Below are 22,675 nucleotides of genomic sequence, written 5' to 3'. Positions count from 1 at the left end.
TATTTGAAATATTATTAACAATATAAAAAATTAATAACATTAATATTATATAAAAAAATTTAAAAAATAAAAAAATTATAAAAGGGCTTAAAAGGGCCGGCCCTAGGGCTCGGCCCGTTTTCCCGGCTCTACTTCTGAAGATGTAATTCATGGTTTTAAATATGGGTAAATTTGAAAAAAAATATATTTTATTTTCAAACCAATTTAATGGCTTGACCACTTTTCTTTGCCTCAGCGGTTGGAGGTGCCTTCTAATAAAAATCAGAGCAGTAAGATGGATAATCTTACTCAGTAGTATTGCTGCTAAGCACTAAAGTGTAATAATTTTCCCACCTCAATAACCAACAATAACTAACTTTTGAGATAGAGTTCTCCAACCTGTTCAAGTACTCATATTTATCCAAACTGCCCATAAGCCATTTAAAGTAGAGCATATTAGTCAGTGTATGTGATTTGAAGGCAGGGAACGGGATGAGAGACACAATGATAGAATCGAGGAGAAAGACTCAGTTTACTGAATGTACTGTATAGGTTTATGTACTGAAGTCATCTAATCTGAACTATATACAACTAAAACTGGTCAATACATAACAAAAATATATTAGCCAACTAAGTGGAGTACTGGACTATTAAGTTTCAACAGTCAGCGTATGAAAAGAACAGGGATCATGCTTCGAGCTTATTTAAAACAAATCCAAACACAAGTTGTAGCATTCTTTAGCAATTATAACGTTCGATGGTGTGTTATTAACAAAATATAACAACATTTATCAGAGTTTTATGGAAGATGTTACAACATAAGGCAAACTTGTGCACTAAGATACACGTGTGGCCAAACTTATCATACATAGAACTACTTATAAGGAGATCCCTTGTTCATCCCCAACAGATGCATGTATTTTTAAAGCAAGAGCTTTAAAGGTTTCCTTCTATCAAATAACTTATTCATTGAAAAATTCTATCTTTGAATTCGAACTTCCTGTAACCTATGACATTAGAGATAGCCTGATAAGGAACTGTGCATTTTTAAAGTTTCACAGCTAACTGCTGTCACTTCTATTTTATGAACAATGTACTAATACCTTCCTTTATTCTGAATCATTGCATGCTGTCAGCATCCATGCGTTCCAATATGAGGCGGGCTTCTTCCTCTGTCGCTGGAACCACGTTTCGAAGTTTAAATCCATCTTTTGTTGCTTTTGCCTCAGGGCGAACCGTGAAAGTAAAGTAAAAGGTATTTGATACCTATATCAAGTAATAAAATGACGCTGAGAAATTATAAAATAACAACAACACTGAGAAAACCTATATATAATCATTTGGATGCGAGAAAGAGCTGACCAATTGCTCATGTGTAAGTACAGTCCACCAAACTTACCTCACTGGTTCGCAGCTCTGGCCTAGTAACATGAGCCACAACTTCAACACTGATTAGTGGCTGATCTGGGTTGTGGAGTTCTGTATACAACACACAGGATTTGAATCGCAAGAAATCTCCAACATCAACCTGCAGCATATTAATTCCTCATCTTCAGGGTATATTGAAATTGGGCAATTGTTTGATTCTTGATTTGTTCACTCCTTACTATAGCAAATGAATATATTCCTGACAAATAAACAAGCAGGGGAAATGAAAGCAGAAAAAGATATGTGGATCTTCATCTGTGAAATTTGTAGGTACACAATGTGAAGGCTAAAACTACTAAAAAATTGAAAACAGTTGTTAAACGGAGGAGGCAATCACTCTGTCAAGGGTATTCTATGGGGAATGACGGAGAAAGGAAAGGAAGGCTTCATCAGAACATCTCCTTGCTGGGAGTTCCTTAAAAGGAGGGACGCAAGGAAAAAGAAGGATTTTCAACTAACCATCCATAATTCTTTAAAGTCCTCCATTCTTTGCAATAATAAGTTCCTTCAACCCAGGATTTCCGAGAGACCAAACATAAAGTATTATGTTATTAGTTATGTGTTATCACGTCAATCAACCAAATTATTCTGATTAACCATTTTAAAGAAAGGTAAGAACATACGAATATATTGTAACTAATTATTCTTTTTCTTATCATTAAATTTCTTACTTTGTTAATTTTAAATATCTAAACAAAGGAAATTATCATTTAATTATTCATTTCCATCCTCTGCACTTCTCTATCTTCGTATTCCTCTCTTCCCCTCTTAAATTCCACAAAACCAAATCCAATAGTTGATACATTTAGTAGCAGAAAATTCAGACATGCTCCCCCTCTGGCCATAGTACAAAATCATGTAACGTAGGTATACCTTTTGTTTTGCGACCAGTAGTGGAGTTAAACTAATTTAGGCTACTGATTTATTAATATTTAATGGATTTATCGTAACAGCAATTAGTTATAGGCAAGCAAGCTTTGATAGTTGATGATGATGGTGGTCGTCATAATAATAATAATCATAGTAGACACTCACAGGTCTTAAGAAATCAACATGATCAACTTCTAGGAAGCAAGGAACCGATCCAGCAAAAGCATATGCTGTTGAAAAGGCCAATTCAAATGCTCGATGCATCAGAAAACCTCCAAAGATTCGTCCATGGATGTTCCTCTGCTGTGGCTGGCATATTAAAGAGTTCTCAAGGCGAGTATCCCTTAGAAGAATACTGTCTCGGTCAGCTAATGCTGGCATGTCACAGAAAATTCTTCCCTCAGCCAGTAGTGCTTTAAGTCTGTTTACTTCCCCACTCTCAAAGTCCCTCTTCTCTCCTCGTTTCTTTTTCTTCAAATTATTTCTTGCTTCAGCTTGTTCAAAAAGAACCTTTTCTTGTTCAGTTTCTGGTGAAAGACGATTCACAGGAGCAGCCTTCCGGGTTTTTGAGTCCCGTGCAACAAATATGAAGTTTGCTGTCAGTGCTACAAAATCTGATGTTTCAGAGCCATCTGCATCATATCATTCATGTTTTATTGATCATTGCATTTCATATCAATGAAACTATGGTCAAATATTACTCTGACTGTTTCCTGAGAATTGATGCAGTTAATATTCTTCAACTTGCAGAGGCAAAGCAATATGAGGAAAATATTCAATAATCAGCACAAAATTGTCAAGGGGCTGACTCAAAACCAGATGGTGCATATCATAACATGATTTCTTAAAACTTCTCGAAGGTTAATAGATGTAATCTTCCAATAAGGATCTTATACAAGGGCACATTTGAATAATTTGAAAGATGATTTAAACATTAAAAATCAGATGCAACAAAACTGAGCAAAAACTCTTCACGCTTGTAAAGTGGCACTGGAAAAATACAAATAATTAAGAGCATCTGTCCAAAGAATGCTTCTAATAATGTGTCTGAAAAAGCCAGCAATGATTTTTTTTTTTTGGTACAGATGATATTCTAATAAACATACAAGTAGTGGAAAAAAAAAACCAAATGAACAAAAAGAAATTGGATTTGCATCTTATGAAAATCAACCTTGTAGGGCCAAGTTGTGGAACAAAATGAACTTATGTATGATATTTTGAAACACCAAGAGCAAACAGAAGGAGGCAATGAACGGATAGTTTGCTTTAAATTGTCATTGGACCCTACCATGCTTAATTTTCAGACATTTATATGTTAAATTTATGTACCTTCTGGTGATTGGATCACATCCAACTGAATCTCAATAGATGATCGCCCAACCCATATAACAGAACCAACAATTTTGAGATCCTTGTCAACACTAATTGGCTTCTTCAGCACAATCTTATCAACAGAAGCAGTCACCAGTAAAAGTGGCCTAGTTGTGCAGTCATCATCAGAACAGTGCTGTTTCACAAGCAAATGGAGATTGGCCAAGTCAAATCAGGTACCGAAAGACAGAGAAGTTGAAATAACGGCAATTTTCCTTCAAACTTCAGAAGCTAACAAGCCATTTGGGCAACACACCCAGATTAGGATTCAAATAAAACCATGGTTCTTATCAAAGTTCCAAACATAAAACGATAAAAGTATCAAATAACAGTTTCCTAAACTTAGCATGAACGTTCACCCACAATTGCCAGATATTAAACACAGTTCACTGTAAAGTCTGTTGCTCTCGATGAAAACTCTAATTTAATTTACTCTCCGAGAAATAGGTGCAATATCAGCTTGGTCCTCCTGACATTGTTTCTTTCAATTCGATTCCCTCCATCATTGAGACATTTGCAATGTAAACTTTTGAATTCCATTTTCATTTAAAATTTAGGTCAATACCAGTTTCTCGACATGGATGTTTACTGTGACTCACTACTAGAATCAAAGTTGTCATTCAATAATGTTAAGGCAAACAAGTTACTATAGAAGAGTGAGCAACCATATAGGCATTTTAATGATTGGGGGATTAAATAAATTGAAATAACTGGTGAAGAGCCAAAAGTTCAACTGGTGACTAGACTTTTCTTTAGTTGTCATCCACTTCCCCTATTAAGATAATAATATCAGAAAAACCAGCCATGTAGTCAATTCAGCTAAAAAGCTCAAACCTACAAACACAAAAAGGCAAAGCTGAAGAACGGAGAATTGGGCATGGGGCAACCTTCACCGATATAGTACCAGCCAAGGCGTCAAGATCTTCAAGCAATTTCCCAATCCGGACCTCGTTCCAGGGATCTCTGTACTGCTCTCTGAGGATGAAATCCGAGGAGAAGTTATACAGAATGCTAGTCCTGCTCTGGGAAGGAGTTTTGGTGAGCAATTCGCTCTGGGGTGGGGCGTCCACGGGTGGGTCTAGAAGCCTCTCGAAGATCTTCGACCTGGCTTCCCACAGAGCGGTGGTGACCGGCGAGTGGTACATTCCCGGCCACAAAGCTATGGGCTTCCGACCACCGACAGAGTTTGACGCATTCGGAATCGTGCCATTCACAGGGATTGTGTGGGAAGAAGGGTAGTTCAAATCCATGGAGTTACGATTGAGATTGTTGCAGAAGTGTGAAGTGTGAACTACCGAACTCCTCTTGAGGAGGAGTTGAGTCTTCAGACGATCAATGGCTCGTCTGGACGGCCACAATCCTCTCATGGTCAATGCACCTCGTGTGCATCGGCCAATTTTTATTATTTTCTTGTTTTTGAAAAAAAAAATCAATAAAATAGATTTTTTTGTCCATTGACCTATTTTCTCTCTTGCCCGGAAATTTAATTTTGCGTTTTACTAAATAATTTTTTTTACATATTTTCTGTTTATAGCATAAAATTACTTAAAATAACTTAAATTAAACTACCCACTTTGGGATTACCAAGGTGACTTCCAAACTGAATTCTTCACTCTAAAAAGTTGGAAAAAATAACTTTAAGGTTAAAATATATATTTGGACAGGCATTAGTAGTAAATGAACTTGTCCTCTAAAAGTAGTTTTTTCCCCATCAAAGTTTTACTTCGTTTATTTGGTACGAGGAAGACAGAGAAAAAAGAAGAAAAGAAATTTTTTTGATGAGTTTGTTTTAAAAAATTGAAAAGTGGGGTTAAAATTTTTTTATTTATTTTAATTATTCTTTTATCTTACATGTTCTTCTTATCAAAATTTTATAACCCCATTTCTTCAAGTTTTTATAACAAGCTCATCAAAATTTTTTCTCTCCTTCCTTTCCTTTCCTTTCCTTTCCCTTGTACCAAACATACGTTAAACCTTCTCCGCCGTACTCAGTGAGAAAAGTGGGATCAGCATGAGGTGAGTAAGAGAATGCTTTCTTTTCCTTTTTTGTTATAGAGAGGGTCCTTTCATTGATCTCTTGAGTTCTTTTTTTTTCCCCAGTCCCTTTAGTCGGTTTTTAATATCAATGAATCATCTTTTAAACAATAAATCTATTTTTTTTTAATTCACAATCATGTTTATAAGACTTAGGGAAGATTGAGAAAAAATTTCTGTTAAAAATTTAACTAGTAAGATTCAATTGATAAATTTTTATATACTAAGTGTAAATTTTATACATATAAAGCACTTGTATTTTGATTTAGATCTTTCTCACAAATTATATTTTTAATAGGTGGATTTTCTCCCAATTTTTCCTAAAATTTTAATATATTATTTTAATTTTAAATATTCTCAATAATAAATATTTTTTAAAATTTTAATTTTAATTATTTTTTAACAACTATCACATCATAAACATATAATATTAATATTTATTATTCAATAAAATTCATGTCTTTTTCTGTCACTTTACATCTAAATTTATTTTTTTTATTAATAATCTAAATAAGTTTCAACTTGTTAAATTGACTTTTTTATAAATGTCAATCCAAACATAAAATATGTTACACTAATTAACTTTTAACCTAACTCATGTTTGCAAAAATTAGATGAAGTATAAGGTAGTTTTACCATCACTGATCCAAACTCACCTTATAATTATTGGTCACATAACAGTCATGTAGCGCCAAAACTGTAGTTTCTTTTGTTTTCACTTTCTTACAAGTTAAATGAAAAAAGAAGAAGGAAGAGTTAACATGAAAGTTTTTTTTAAATATAATTTCTTCTATTGTGTTGTTATGATTTTCATGAATTCCTATAGTCATAATTTATTAATGTATAAGAGGAATAGCTGATGACGTGAATCTCATTTGGAATGCATGTAAATTAATTTTGCCACATGAATTTAAATAAAATAACATATAAATAAACCAGATTACAGATTATATAGATGCAAAGAGATGATTATGGCCATAGTAATTATCTTTTATATCAATAATAAATAAATTTCATTTAATCACTTTATTTTGTTAAAAAAAATCTCCTTTTTTATTTTGTATTTTCTGGCAACTTACATTATATATTACTTAATCATCATCCACATCAACCTTGTGCCTGTTTAGATTGACAGTTGAAAAAATATCTTATTTTTAATTTGATTTTTAAAAAGTTAGATTGAATAATATGATTTATATTTAAATTAACTTTTGTCAATAAATCAGTTTATAAGCGGAGTTGTTTGCATCATTATTAAAAGAATGACTTTTAAATACATGTACGTAATTTATTATTTCTCTTATGCTGTACCCTTTAGTCACATCTTTCCATACATTTTATTTTATATCTTTTCTTATCTATAATAATAGCATATTTGAAATAAAAAATACATTTATAACCTATTTATTACTTTCAAGTTTCAATTCATTTCAACCAATTTTTTGTCCCCAAATTTATTATTTAAAGCTTATAAAAAAAATAGAGAGAGTAGTAAATTTCTTAAAGATGAGACTGAACTATTTTCTAAATAAACAAGTTTGTAAAAATAAAGTTGTTTAGATTATAATTGAAATAATAAATTTAGTTATAAAATGATTGAAGATGAATTTTATTAAATATATATATGTATCATATGTGTATAATGCCATACCTTTAGGAGGAAATAACAACAACAACAACTGAAATGTATAGTGCTAATGCCGTACCACATTATTGTCATTTTGATAACATGAATGAGTAACCCTATAGACAAGGACAAAAACAATCAAAGCACTCTTGTTCCCACATTCCTTTTCTCCTCCACAGTTATTAAAACATGGCTGAAAAGGTAAAAATAAGATCTAATATGCTTCTTAGAATCGCACGATTTAAATAGCTTTTGGTCCATAAGTTAAATAGACCAAAACCTATTCCAAACAGAATTTAAATAGCTTTTGGTTCATAAGTTAAATAGACCAAAACCTATTCCAAACGGAGAAAAAATTATCCAAACATGCTTGTTAGTAATAAGTTGCTTAGAAATGGGTTGAACGCCAACCCAAACAGGGCCCTTAATTAATTAATATATTATGAGCATAGAGACTAACAGCTATATGAGAAAAAGCTTTAAGAACCTAATAAAAAGTAAAAGAAAAAAAAAATTATAGAAGCCTGATGCTTAAAAATCAGGAACTATAAGAATTGGTGAATTTTCTTTTTTTAAATGGCAGAATTGCATAGAAAAAAATGACCTTAAAGAGAAACTGCACAATTACATAACTAAATGAGTTAATCCTTTATTTTTTTTTGGGACCGACCGTGACTAAATGATTTTAAAAACCTTATTTTATTACTTATGATTGATGATTTTTTTCCTTAAAAGAAAACGAAAGTAAATTGCTAAATATAAGGGGTGCAGTACATGAGGAAACAAGACATGAGACTATGAGAGAGTCCCGCCCTCCAAATCATAGTTTGGCTTTGAACAGGAAATTAAGGGAAATTTTATTTTTGCTCTTCTAGTTTTTAATGATTTGCTTTATTATATATCTAATTTATTTAATTTGATTTCTTATGAATTGACATGAACCACAAAATTTATTCATAAAATAAAAATAACGTTTTTCTAATTTTATTTTCCCCTAAAGAAATTGAAGCCTTGTATTATCTCTATCATCAATTCAAAATCTCAACTGTTTATCACTTTGCAAAAACTAAAAAGTTTGACTTTCAATAGCACGCACACATATATTGACATTAATGATGATTAAGTGAATCCATCACATGTCTACATTTCATATCATATATAGGAAATACACACATACATATCAAATTCATTTCCTAATAGCTAATTACAAATTAACCCTACCATTTTACAAGACTTGTGATGAATTACCTTTGCTTATAAACAATGAACTTGGGACAATTACCTCTCCGAATCATTTCAAAAATGAGAACCTGTCCAATCATAAAGCGATTCTGTCGAGCAAATTCTGACCAACCCTTACTAAATCTAGCAAATGTTCTGGTTCTTTTCATGTGGGGAAGTAATGTGACTTTCCATACTCCTTTTTCTGTCTCAATCTCCACCTCTTGTCTCTCTTTTCTCATGTACTTATGGAAGAAGTCAGTTGGCATGCACTGCACAAATAATTACTCAATTACATTTTAGTCTAACCATCACTTGAAATCAACTCAATACCCAAAATTACTACACTATAGAAACTCTATCTGAACTAAAAGTATAAAAGATGAAACCTGTGTTTGATACAAATATAACATCAGAGATGATAAAGCATAATTTTAAACTGTATTTTATTAGAACCTTGCACTGCAAGAGTCTCGTCGACAGAACCAAAGAAAAGTTACTGCAGAAACAGCCAACAAATGGGGGTAGTTTGGATTTTTCATATTACTGGAATAATATAACTAAATAAATTGCAGATGATGCAACTGATTATTGCCAAAATCCTTACATCAAACAAACTCAAAGTACTGAACAGAGATTACATAGTTACAGAGGACAAAACAACTCACAAATCAGTGTTCTCTCCCTGAACTATGGTATAATCCTCTCTTGACCACTGGTATTGGCCATTTTAACTTCACTTTCTTAGCCGTCTATTATAGCTCTTAGGGAATGGTGTTGTAAATGTTTTGTGTATCTCCAGCTCTATCATACTTCAACAATATGTAACTTATTGTGTTGCTAAAGTTAGTGTTTTTTCCCGAATCCAGTGGAAACAATGAACTAAAGAGCATAAATATGTGATGACGATGAATGTTATAATGAAAAATTAAGGAAGGAGGAATTAAAAAAAAAAAAAAAAGAGCATATGAATGATCTCTAAAGAACTAACCATGCAACCCTTTTTTGCATAGGCGTGCTGGAGATGGATGCTGAATGAAGGGATCTTGGAGCCCAAGTTGCCGTAGTCCTCCCCTAATTAATCAAAATCTAAACTCAAATCTTACAACTAAATAATAATTTAAAAGGAAAGCAACAAAAACCTAACTATGCATAATTGGTGTCCAAACTTTAAAAACGTAACAAACGCCCACCACCATTATTTAAAATAGAATGATTATGTGTTCCAAGTTTAACATTGAGCTATAATTATTATACTCATTAATTCTGTAATTAGATCCTTGTTCAGAGTAATAATAGAAGCATGAATTTGAACAGAATTAGTAATAAAAGGCCAGCTTCTTCATGATGAATAGCTTACCAATATTCAAGATAGAACCATGAGGTTCAGATTTAACATCATCAAATTCATCACCTTCTTCTTCTTCTTCTTCTTCTTCTTCTTCTTCTTCTTCCTCCTCCTCCTCCTTTTCTTCTTCATCATCATAATCATCATCATCATCATCATCATCATCATCATCATAATCCTCATCTTCAGACTGGGATGCCCACGTTTCATCGCACGTTTCTTGGCTAATAGTGCCATATACGTCAGAATCTACTCTCTCCTCCTTTATCTTAATAACATCAAGACTTGGTCTTTCTTCAACATCGATTAGATCTTTTCCTTTCCCATTTTCTCCACGATCTTGAGTTGATGCTGTCTGTTTACTATGGCCTTGGCTGTGGAGATTCTGATAAGTACGTGCCTGTGCCTGTGCCTTTGCCTGAGTCTCAACCCACTTCTCGCAGGCAGATTTTCCACAGATAATAACTTCGAATTTTAACTTCCCATCAAATTTGAAAATTAGGAAGTCCCCAGTCTCTAAAGTGTTTTCTTTTACAAACTTAGTCCAACCTTCTTTGAAGTACAATTCTGTGGGATCTTCATCTTCTTCCTCGATATCAACCACCCATCGTTCTTTTGAAGAAGGATTGATCAGTATTACTGTGTTAGGTGTAAGACTAAAGCTGGAGACAAACAGTGGAGGGATTCGCTGCATCAAAAAATATTTAAAGGGAAAAAAAATGATTTGAGCATCACGCTGCACTAGAAGCTCAGGCTAGAAATAGTTCAATGTCTTTTTTTCCCTTTCAACCAGTTTTCGCGTAGGGATAATAAAAATCTAAGACTAACCGCATTTTTGGTAGGAGGAAAGAAAAAAATTTTTTTTAATAAGCTCAATTTAAAATATTAGAAAAGTAAGGTTTTAAAATTTTAATAAATAAAAGATATAAAATTAAAAAAGTAAAAAAAAATAAGTAAAAAAAAAATTTAACCCCGCTTTTATAATTTTTAAAATTAAGCTTATTAAAAAAATTTTCTCTTCATTTCCTTCGTAACAAACAACACAGCTGACCCAAGAGTCAAAAGAAGAAAAAAGAGAACAGCCAAAAGAAGTTTCGAATAGTTTTTGTATTAAAAGAAAGAAAAAAAAATAAAAATAGAACGGCAGGTTGCATTTGCTATTTTGGGATGATATGAGAATTTTTAATGAATTTTTCAATATAGAAAAAAATAAAAATAAAAGTGAAATGACATATTTATCCTTGACCATTGTTTCTCCCACTCCCCTTCCATCGTTCTTCACTCTTCAGAGCACAGCAAAATCACAGAGACAGATCGATGACCAGAAAAAAAAAAAAAAAACAAAAGAAACGAAAAGGCACAAATCGACCAAACCAAACCATAAACTGAGAAGCATAAGAAATCACATGAAACAGACGAGAAACTGATAACAGAGAAGGCAAACACACATCGACGGCAAGAAGAAAGAAAGAAAGAAAATTACCAATTTAGTCTTCCATTCGCCAATGAGGACTTTGAAGAAGCAAGACATTGTCACGGAGCTTTCTTCTTTGCAAGTAGAACTCACCAGGTGTCACTGAATCGACCCAAGAGACTTAGGTTGAAGAAGAGACGAAGGCTGATAATAATCACCATTTTTTATTGCTTCAAGGTTCCTTCCTTTTCTTCGTCAGAGAAAGAGAAACAGAAAACTTGCCCTAGCTGAAGAAGGAGAAGAAGAAAAGCAGAGGATGAATTCAAACCTTCGTTTTCTCCGTATGAGAGCTCAGCTCTGTGCGCCTCTGACTCTGTACAGGAGCCGCAGACATGCAAATCGGACGCGCAACCCGCCTGTGGACCCCACATGAGTGGACCCCACACACAGAGTAAGATTAAAAATAAAAGAGGAATTGAGTCAGCAAACTTTGATCTACGTGGGATGCTGACTCAGCCTACTGTTTCAACACATCAGCAAAGATCACATGGTGTTATGCCATGTTGGATTAAGGGTATGAAACTATGAGGATTAATTAAGCTCTTCAAGGATATGAAATTACAAGGATTGATTTTTTCCCCCCAAGAAAAAAAAATCAGAAATTTAAGAAGTATTTTTTTTTTGAGATTTTTTTCTTAATATTTAAAGAATTCTACAATTTAAAAAGACAGAAAGGTACTGCACTTAAATAAGAACTGAGTAGGCGATATAGCAGTACCGATATCCATATCCTCCGTACCCCTATCTGCTAGTTTACAATCAAGTTCAGTGATTATAGAATCCCATTTCAGGACCACCAAAAAGATTCCCTCATCATTTTATAGTAATCACCATTCGTAGAACCCGATTTGGGCTAGTTAATATGTCTGATGAGACTTGTCTAATTAGGATTAGAACCCAATGTATGTATGTATGTATGTATGTGGCCCAGCTAGATTAAATGGAACCAGGAAGGAGACTCACAAACCTGAAAGAGAATAGAGACGGTGGAGCAATAGCCGGCACTGCTTCAATGGAAGACCCGATCGAAGAGAATGCAACAGGAAATCATCAGGAGAAATGGTGGAGGACGATATCAAATGATCTGCAAGAACTAATGAAGCAAGAAAGTGGGCATGGCAGCAACAGAGAGGGCTGACAGGGAACCTGTAGATCTAGGCGACGAAGGACTTCCTACCTGCAGATCGGAGACTGGTGGGGAGAAAGGAGGCGCTGACAGCGAAAGGCAAAAGAGAAAACTAAGACGAAGCCAGAATAATGAAGACTAGCTTGAACAATTCAAGCTTTGTTGTGAACGTTTCTGCTGGATGTCGAGGAGGTGGACGAAGGGTAGAGAGACAGTGACGACGGTAAACGATTCAACGGAGATGAGTGACGACGGCACGGAGGGGCGACCGAGGCTACAGAGAGGGAGAGAGCCAGTGAAGGCTGGTGTGCAAGAGCGGAAGTGTGATTGTGAGCTATGAATGAAACAAGGTATATGCGCCCGAACAGAGATTTAGTGGGGGACCATGGCATATTGTACCATTCCTACTATCTCCGCTGCTGGCGTCCCAAGCGTAAATAGAGCTGGGAATGCGGGCTGGCGGTGCGGATACGGGTCAGCCCGCAGCGGTGCGGGCCAAAAGCAGTGCGGGCTGAAGTAGCCCGCACTTTGGCGGGCTGGCAAAGCCCACCAAGGCGGGCTGGCGGGCTAGCCCGCCGGCCCGCCTAACTTTTTTTTTTTTAAAAAAAATTATTACTTGTATAAGTTTGGACTTAGTTTGTAATGTTAAAATTGGATTTGGAGTTTTAAACTTGAGTAATGAGTTATAATAAAATAATGTGAGGATTAATTTATAATTTGAGAAGATATTTTAGAAAAACTAACACATATTTTTTTCTAAATAATTAATTTGACTATTTTTCTTATCCAAATTAATTAAGTAGATCTTTTATGTATGTATTACATATGCAATTACATGGATGAGAAGATGTAAATATGAAATTTGGGGGTTAAAATCCTCCAATTATGTTGTATAACATATTAGAAATTATATAAAATTTAAAATTAAAAAAAAAAAAAAAAAAGCGGGCTAGCCTGCCAACTGGCGGGCTAGCCCGCGGCGGAGCGGGCTGAAAACGGTGCGGGCTGGAGTAGCCCGCACCTTGGCGGGCTGGCATTTTGCCAACCCGAGCCCGCCATTTTTGGCGGGTTGGCGGGCTGGGCCCGCGGGCCCAGCCCGTATTACCAGCTCTAAGCGTAACGCGCCAATATATTTTCTCTCCCCAATTTATAATGCAATCCTAAAATATTTTTATTAATTGTAAGATATTTTTATCAAGTGTAGTTTCAATATACATAATTGAATCAAGATAATTTAAAAAAATTAATATATATTTGTTATAAATAACTATTTTAACTAATTTTTTAATGTGTTCTTAGAAATCAACTTTCTGGTCAACGCTCTCCCCTCTCTATTCCCATTTCATTCCTTTTCTTTTCTACACATTTCTGTTCATACCATACTTTATTACAGCCACATGGGATCATTATTCAATTGGCAGCACTCAATATTAGGAGAATTATAACAAGATCTCAAAAGAAAAAAAAAATAATTACTAAAAAGTCTCAATAACAGCCTAACTAGCTTATAATGACAAGTTTTAGAATGTGAATAACATTTTCTGGGACTTATTTTGTAATTTTTTTTGAGATCTCATTGTAATTCTCCCTTCAATATTTGTGGAGGTTAGTTAGCTGCCTGTACTTAATATAAGAACTAATTGGATAGTTGATTTAATTCTAAATATAAAATTTCAATCTACTTTTGTTTTTTAAATTTATGTTTAGAAGCAAATTTAATCTTTTAACTAGTTTCTATATTGACAATCTCTTACATTATTTAATAACCTCTGAATTTTTGGTCTGAGTGGCATAAAATGCACACAACTTATCTTAGAAATAAGAGAAACGTCCAGCTTGAATTTAAGACATTCCTACTTTTGTCAATAAAGAAGCAAACAAAAAGATGTTGCATCACAAATTAAGGAGACATTTGATTAAAACATGTTTCCCTACATTTCAGATCATACCCAGGATCCACACACAAATACAAAAAGATGCTTCACTATTTCCAAATCCATTTCATAGGAGTTTACAAAAAGGCAAGTGAAAGATCCTCAGCATGACACACTTATTCTACCATTTACATTGCCTATCGTGAGAAACTTTCTTAATTAAGCCTACCATTTACATGACCTATCAGGAAAATTTTTTGGTGCTACATGGATCTCTTACACTCTTAACATCGTTGCCTGTCAACAATAAACTTGGGACGATCACCTTTTCGGATCATTTTAAACAAGAGAGTCTCTCCAGTTTTGAAACGGTTCGCTTTGGCGAACTCTGACCAACCTTTGCTTAATCTGGCAAATGTCCTTGTCCTTTTCATATGGGGGAGTAATGTCACAGTCCATACTCCTTCTACTGTCTCAATCTCTACCTCTTGTCTCTGGTTTTTCATATGCTTCTGGAAAAACTCTGTTGGAAAGCACTGCACAAGTTCCTCAAGCACATTAATTAATCCAAATATCACCTCATCAGTAATCTTAACATAAATACATATATACAACATGGAAACTAAGTATGAACTAAAAAGTAAAAACATGAAACCAAATTTTGTTTGATATATGCATGCATGTGACATCAGAAACAAAAGGCATCATCATATTCATAACCAGACTACACCAGTGTCTGGTAGGATGATAAATGCATATATAATTATCACTACTCGACACGATTCATTTTGTTGTTGTCAAAGGCATTAAGTCAAGAAAATAAATCAATTGGGGTGATCAGAAAAACCTACCATGACACCCTTTTCTGCATAGGCTTGTTGCAGAAGAATTTTGAATGAAGGATCCCTCTTAGACTCCAAACTGAGGCCTTTACTAGATGATGCTTTACGCATGGGTCCATCATGCTTGTTGCCTTCCCAAATTAATCAAAATATAAGCTAAGATTTAGACCTTATAATGAATTAAATAGAAATTAACAAAAAGCCTGATTTCATAATTGCTGTACAGACTTCAAAGAATATAAAAACTTCTCCACAATGATTTGAACGGAAAAGGAACTTGTTCTAGTGACAACTATAGTTCTTACTAGTTCTGTAATTAGAAGTAAGTTCAGAGTAAAAACATTATGATTTTGAACAAGATTATCAATGGGAGCTATCTTTTTCATTAGCTTACCAGTTTTCTTGAGAGGGCAATGAGATTCAGGTTGAACAGCAATAGTTTCATCGCTTTGTTCTTCAGCTTCTTTCTGCGGAGCCTCTGTTTCTTGGTTAGAATTTTCATGACGATCATCATGATCAACCCTCTCCTCCGTTATCTCAACATTTGGCTTCGACTTTTGTCGATCAACATCAATGGGATCACTTCCTTTCAGATTTTCTTGATGATCTAGAGTTGTTGTTTGTTTATTATAATACTGTATGCAGTATTTCTGATTGATACATGGCTGATTCTCAAGTTCCTTCTCACAAGCAGAGCTTCCATAGATCTTAACTCGAAATGTTGAATCCCCATCAAACTTGAAAACTAAAAAATGTGCAATTTCCAAAGCATTATCGTCTACAAATTCACTCCAGCCAGTCTTATAATATAACCTTTTGTCATCTTCTTCCACAATATCAACCTTCCATGATCTGTTTGAAGAAGCTCTCATAAATGTTACTGTTTTTGGGACCAGAGTAGAATATCCGGAGACAAACAATAAAGGGATTCTCTGCAATTAAGGGGGAAAAAAGATTTAGAGGGATTTTTCAGCTGTCGAAATAAGAAAACACCAGTGAGGAAGAAAGAAAATTACCAATTTAGTAGTGGACTCGCCATTGATGAGGACTTTGAAGAAAGAAGACACTGACATTGAGGATTTTCTTTTGAGGTAAGATTTTCCGTAGATGTTGGCTTTAAATGTTGAATCCCCATCAAATTTGAAAACTATGAACTCCCCAGTTTCTAAAGCATTGTCTTCTACAAATATATTCCAACCTCTTTTGAAATACAATTTTTTGTTATCTTCTTCCTCAATATCAACCGTCCATAATCTTTTTGAAGAATAAAGAAGTGTTGCTGTTTTTGGTGCAAGACTAGAAAATCTGGAGACAAACAGGGGAGGTATTCGCTGCCAAACAAGAGAAAGAAATTAATATGTTTGAATTGAATTCTCTGTATTTCTAGAGTTGGCATTTAAGGGGGGAAAAAAACACACAGAGAAAATTGGGCAAACAGAGAATCACACTTCACGCCCATATCTGGTGTATCATTACTAAACATTCATATTCCGAATATAGCACGATACTTCCTTTCTAAGGAAACTTTTCTCTATTAACTGCTTTTTTGGGGAGAAGAGAACTGCTTGAAATTGTTAGATTTCAATTTTCTTTTTTGAATTTTGTAAGAATATCAATAATCATATATAAAAAGTTAAGATATAAAATCTTTTTGCACCAAAAAAAAAAGAAAGGCATATAGAAATCTTTTTTCATTACAAAAGCAGAAACTAATCTGAACACCACAGTAAAATAATTCTCTGCTACTTTTAAGCTGAACAGCAAGATTTTTTTCTTCTTCCCCAATTGGAACGGGACAGAGACGTCTCATCTTTTTTTGTAATTTTTAAAAATTTTTTAATTTGAAAACTAACTATACAAGAAATGTAAAAACTTATAATAAAAACTATGTAAGGAAAATAGATAAAAATGACAAAATACTAACAAAGAAAAATGTTTTCTGTAATCATGAGAGACAAAAAATAAACAAACCTAAAATATTTACTACAAGGAATATCATGTAACTCATACAAAAATAACTTATAAACAAATAAGAAATAACAATTGATAAATATCATTACCAAAATACTATTACAGTGGTAAATAAAATAAATATATAACAACTAAAAATAAAAATATTATATTAGGACGGGACAGGGACGGGACACTCCCGTCTCACGTCTCATCCCATCTTGAAACAATTTTGTCCCGTCCCGCTTTCGTCCCGTCCCAAAATAACTGGAATAAGAACGAGATATTGGGACAAGACATAGTTGAACACCACTACTTGGCACTCACTTAAAAGAAGTGCTTTGACCAAGTCAAATAAACTCATTTCACATTCTTACCTTATAAAAAGGGAAAAAAAAAAAGAGGAGGAGGAGAGATCAAAATAAAACATCAATGAGTAGATTCGAATTCAAATTTTCTGTATTTAGAAAGTACAGTACGCAATAAAAAATAGAAATTAGGAAAATCGGAAAAAGTCCATATTTAGCGCAACACTAGGAACGGAACGTTCATGTTCTTGAATTGGCACTATAAGCATAGACACCGTATGGTTGGCTTTTTTGGGGCCAGGGGATTTCGACTTCGTTTGGAATAATTTATTAATAGATATTTTGTCTGTAAATTATAATTAAAAAATTATTTATAAACCATTCTATTCTGTTCTTCTTTAGCGAGTTAATGACATTTATTTTTTATTATAAAAAAAAGTAAAAGCGAAATGACACTTTTGTCCTGGACAAGTGTTCCCCTCCTCCATCGTTCTCATACGCTGAACAACAGCACAATCAGGCAAAAATTTCCAGCACAGATTGATACAATGGCAGATCCATACCAAAAAATTTGTTTGAAAAAACAGAAGCCGATCGAATCCGAGAAGTGGAATAAGCAAATTCAATCAACCAACTGAACAAAACCAGAAACTGAACAAAAAGGAAAGAAGTTAGGTTGAGGGTGGGCTGCCGGAGTCCGATCGGAGCCGACGGCGGGGATCATAGCCGCCGAGAACAGAGAACGCAAACACATGCACAGATGACGATGAGAAATTGAGAACGAAGAAGGAAATCATTCAGAAGAAAGAAAAATTACCAATTTAGAAGCATATTCCCCAACGAGGACTCCGAAGAAGGAAGACATTGACACAGAGGCTTCGCTTTTCGGAGGAAAGCAGTTTCACTCAAAGCATAAATCCACTGACGGCCGGTGATGAAGCTGAAGAAGACGGGGCTGACCAGATTGAGCGTCACAGGTACGGCTTCAACCGTGATCAGTGGTACGAGATACTCAAAAAAACAAAAAGAGAGAAGATTTACTTAAATTATATTTTATTTTTAATGCATTTTCAATATCAATATAGTCACTAAATCTTTAATAAAAAAGAACATCATTCTTTAATTTTATATAATTCATTCTTTAAATGTAAACCTTTTTTTAATAATTTAATAATTTCTTGAAATTAGCTCGTTGTATGATATTTAGGTAAACTAGCATGGTGCTATTGTACGGGTATGAATTGGTGGTTTCTTTTATATGAGATAAAAAATTGAATTACCACAAAATAATTAGTTGAGTATTACATTACTATTTTAAGTCATGATTTTAACTTAATTTAAAATAAAATATAATTAAAATTTTGAAATTTGCAGTACAGGTAGATCCATTATCAACATTTTTAGAAATATACTATATGTGTAGGTATATAAATGGATGTTCCTTTAAAAAGATTGAATTAATGAAGACAAAAGGGTTAATGGATTTAAACTCAAATATTTGATTATATTCAATAATTACATAGATAATGTCATGATCAATAATATTATGTTGGACAAATATGATATCTGATTCTTTGTAAAAGTAGGCTATTTAATACAAGAAAAATTAATGGAGACAAAATGGTTAGTGAGTTAAAATATTTTGAAAACCATACAAAAATATACTCCTATAAGTTGAAACTAGTTGTCGTGATCAATAACTTCAGGAATTGACAATATAAACTTAAAATAATATAAAACTACCAAAACAATATCAAAATATCTATATTCAATATAAAAATGGAGTCCCGTGGCCATCGCCATAAACAATAATAAAATAAGACTTCTAATGTAAATCTTTTAAGAGTGATAGCCATGTCATCTTAGTTATCCATGTGAAAAAAGAAAAGGAGGAGTAACTATTTAGATAACTGTGATAATTGACTAACTATCATAGCCCCCATAACCCTCCTCCACCATACACAAACATCATATGCACACTGGTTGTTTCCTCCCGAAATCTGCATATCCCGTAGAGTTAAGATTGAATTAGGTATTTAATATAAAACATAAAATGTGTTGATTATTGTAATGAGAATTAGAAAATTTACTATTTGAGATCATTAATAATAGACAAATGTCAAATAAAATATAAAATAGGTTCACTATTCAATATATTAGGAAATTGAATAGTTCGTATTATTAAAATTACATACTAGCATTAAAGAAAATATCTTGACTAATATATTTAAGTTTGTATTTTATTTTTTTGATTAAGCTAATCCATAAAAGACATCGATTGTTTTCCTTAAAAATTAACACTTTATTTTATTCTAAATAAATTTTAATTCTAAATATCAAAAGTAAAATAATTTTTCACTTGAATTAGATTTCAAAATAATTCATAAATAAAAAAATAAATATTTCAGGTATAAATAATAGTTTAGATTTAGAGCGTAGGATATTATTTTCAATATACTAATAGATCAGCTGAAATTAAATTTCAAGCATAATTAATTTTAAATAATACCATTAAATTTCAAATTTTGAACATACATCCTGCCTCGCATATATGCCATGATTTTCAGGATAAGAGAAGTTATATAATTTTATTTGTTTTTCTTAATTTAAAATATTTCCATATAAAGGGTATTTTGATTTTTACAAAAAAATAGAAAAAATAAGACTCATTGTTGGAGATAATTGCAATAAATTGGAATTAATTGAATTAATAAAAAATTATAAAAAAGTAGATTTATCTACCATTAACAAAAATCATTTATTTTGCAAAAATAAATAGAGAGACATGAAACGTGCACTCAAATAAATATGATCGAACTAATTCCCAAGAAAAACACATAAATAGAGAGATCAAGGGTAGAAATGTGGCTTTAACAAAAGTAAAAAATAAAAAATTTATCTACAGACAATTCAACTAAAATATAAATAAACAATACATCCTAAGAATTCAACTAAAACCATTTAAATAAAAAATACTGCATTATGAGATATAACTAATTGATTCTACCACAAAAAGAGATAGGTAGTGGGAATAAGGAGGAACATGTATTATGGTGGTGAATAACGCATAAATAGAGAGTTGGACATAAAATCTTAGTTTTAGAAAAAAAGAAAAAAAACCCATTTATCTACATTCTGATGAAGTCAAGTGGCAGTCTGTTAGTAAGTTATGTTTTGTACTCTACTTTTATATAGTAATAGATGAATTTTGTGTTAAGATTGATAAACAGAGCACCATGCATTTGAATTGTATTGATGTGCATATTGAGAAGTTGATTTGCTACATAATTGAAATTGAATATGTATAATAAATAATTTAAATATAATAATAGGGGCAATTAAACTATTTAATAAATGATTGTGCGTTAAGAAATCAAATGGATACACACACATATCTGATTATTTCCCCAAGATTTAAAGTGTAAACTGTTTCAAATAGGTAAAAAAAAAAAAAGCATATTCGTTTCCATTTTTTAACTTAATTTCTTGATTCTCCACGTGTTCCAAAGCAAAACTTGCCCCTGCCTTTGCCAACAGTTTCTTGTAGGACACATTTTTCTAAAACATGGGTTAAACGCTAAGTGGTATATAATTATCTTTGTGATTCAACATGCACTTATTAACAATGATTTTTAATATAAGAGTTAGATAACTAATTTACAAATATTAAATAAATTAGTTAAGTTAGTTATTTATAACAGATATGTGTTAACTTTCTTAAATTATCTTAATTGTATGTATTGGAATTATCTTTTGACAGAAATCATTTACAATCAATAAGAATATTTGAGAGAAAAAAATTATCAATTTGGAAGACAAGCTAAGTTAAGGTCCTATATTTAAGATCAAATTCAATATTTAACTAACTCTTGTATTAAAAATCAAAAGTAATGTCCAAAGTCTTAAAATTTACACTTGAACACGGATGGCATTATACCATGAAAAGGAAAAATTGTTTTAAAAACTCGCAGAATGGTAAATGTAAAGATGTGGGGCTCTCAAGTGTCAATAAGTATGATGGAAAACGATTACAATGCCTTGACGGATGCTAATCATATGACATGCTTATTTGCATATGCAATTAGCATTTGCATTATGTAATAACATAAGAACCCATATGTGAATAAGCATCTATTATATGTAATTGACACCCGTATTATGTAATAACATGTAATAAAAATCTATATGCAAGTAAGCATCTGTATACAAGTGAGTATTTGTATTGTACAATAAATCCATATACAAGTGAGCATATGTCATATTTAAGTGAGTATATGTCACATACAATTAGCATTCGTATTATACAATAAACCCATATTAAATAGGCATCCATTATATTCAACTGGGCATTCGTCATATGTAATTAATCATATACAAATGAGGATCTGTGAGGATAAACTTGAGGGAAACAAGTGAATAGTTGCCTATTTTGTTGCTATATGAGTCCCTAGAACATACAATACTTTTGTTAATATCTTTTGACTTTGACATTATCATGGAGGTATGCTTCAATAACTGCTATTTTAACATGTAGCCTACGATCATAATAGATACAATCTAAGGCATTATACTAAGTGGTTGATGCATATATTGAAATGACATATGAGCAAAAAGAAGATTACCTGAAATTACACACCTATGCTGCTATTTGAGACAAGTCTCTTATGATATTATTTTGTTAATTTCATAAGTAAGGATATTAAGGCAATTTGAGTTTTTTATTGGCTTGAGAGGGATTAAATTTGCCGTGAGAAAGTGTATATGAATAGATCTAGAACATCTATGGCATAATATAATATTGAAATCAAACTATATGAAGAAGACTATCACGTGTTGATCTTGGAAAGACATAATGCCTAGACAGTTATGACAAACAATTAATATGAAAGAAAGAAGAAAAAGAAAAAAGCAACTTCTAACAATAAATCTACCAAGTCCGCATGGGAGATGTTAGACCATGAGTTGATCCATTCTTGATAGATCAGGCCTAAACCCATTTAAGTTAGGGCCTAAACCCATAAAAGAAAGCTTGTATGTTAACGATAATATTCACCATGTTATTAAATTTTCATGGTAGCAAAGTTGAGATAGCTTAGTTAGGTTGGGAGTGGAGAGAATTTAGGAAAAAATTGAAGGCAATTTATTTTGATAATATATTGTAAATATACTCTTCATTCAGTCTCGATTGAAAAAAGACCCTCTTCCTCTTCTCTTGATACATTT

At 32.7% G+C, this 22,675-nt stretch overlaps 3 protein-coding genes and 1 long non-coding RNA gene across 6 annotated transcripts; all 4 read right to left on the bottom strand.

Moving 5' to 3' along the window:
* Positions 1 to 232: 232 nt before the first annotated feature.
* LOC114712329 (acyl-coenzyme A thioesterase 9, mitochondrial-like) lies at positions 233 to 4,994 on the bottom strand. Of its 3 annotated transcripts, none has more exons than XM_028896848.1 (6): positions 4,536 to 4,994; positions 3,607 to 3,784; positions 2,443 to 2,909; positions 1,379 to 1,507; positions 1,083 to 1,245; positions 233 to 405 (listed from the first exon to the last, which is right to left on the bottom strand). In XM_028896848.1, the coding sequence occupies exons 1-5, from the start codon at positions 4,896 to 4,898 to the stop codon at positions 1,099 to 1,101; spliced, it is 1,284 nt and encodes a 427-aa protein (XP_028752681.1). In that variant the 5' UTR covers positions 4,899 to 4,994; the 3' UTR covers positions 233 to 405; positions 1,083 to 1,098. The 3 variants fall into 3 exon arrangements, with proteins under 3 accessions (XP_028752681.1, XP_028752680.1, XP_028752679.1); XM_028896847.1 differs by lacking the exon at positions 233 to 405 and adding an exon at positions 683 to 986; XM_028896846.1 differs by lacking the exon at positions 233 to 405 and having other exon boundaries at positions 683 to 1,245.
* A 3,559-nt stretch (positions 4,995 to 8,553) lies between these two features.
* LOC114712332 (B3 domain-containing protein Os03g0622200) lies at positions 8,554 to 11,686 on the bottom strand. The gene is made up of 4 exons (XM_028896851.1): positions 11,621 to 11,686; positions 9,891 to 10,566; positions 9,522 to 9,604; positions 8,554 to 8,802 (listed from the first exon to the last, which is right to left on the bottom strand). Exons 1-4 carry the CDS (start codon positions 11,684 to 11,686, stop codon positions 8,554 to 8,556), a joined length of 1,074 nt encoding a protein of 357 aa, XP_028752684.1.
* Positions 11,687 to 14,369: 2,683 nt separating this feature from the next.
* LOC114712328 (uncharacterized) lies at positions 14,370 to 15,256 on the bottom strand. Its single transcript, XR_003737228.1, has 2 exons — positions 15,204 to 15,256; positions 14,370 to 14,888 (listed from the first exon to the last, which is right to left on the bottom strand). It is a non-coding gene; the product is annotated as an uncharacterized LOC114712328 (long non-coding RNA).
* A 1-nt stretch (position 15,257) lies between these two features.
* LOC114712331 (putative B3 domain-containing protein Os03g0621600) lies at positions 15,258 to 18,447 on the bottom strand (the record flags this gene model as incomplete). The annotated part of the gene is made up of 4 exons (XM_028896850.1): positions 18,270 to 18,447; positions 16,211 to 16,525; positions 15,589 to 16,126; positions 15,258 to 15,325 (listed from the first exon to the last, which is right to left on the bottom strand). Coding segments are annotated over exons 1-4 (969 nt in total), but the record flags the coding sequence as incomplete, so codon positions are not given.
* Positions 18,448 to 22,675: the final 4,228 nt, after the last annotated feature.

Source organism: Neltuma alba, unplaced genomic scaffold, assembly GCF_004799145.2.
Source record: "Neltuma alba isolate B1F8T4 unplaced genomic scaffold, ASM479914v2 tig00011345_pilon, whole genome shotgun sequence".
Taxonomy (NCBI): Eukaryota; Viridiplantae; Streptophyta; class Magnoliopsida; order Fabales; family Fabaceae; genus Neltuma; species Neltuma alba.
The sequence above is the reverse complement of the archived record's forward strand: the minus strand, read 5'-3'. Positions and strand labels throughout refer to the sequence as shown.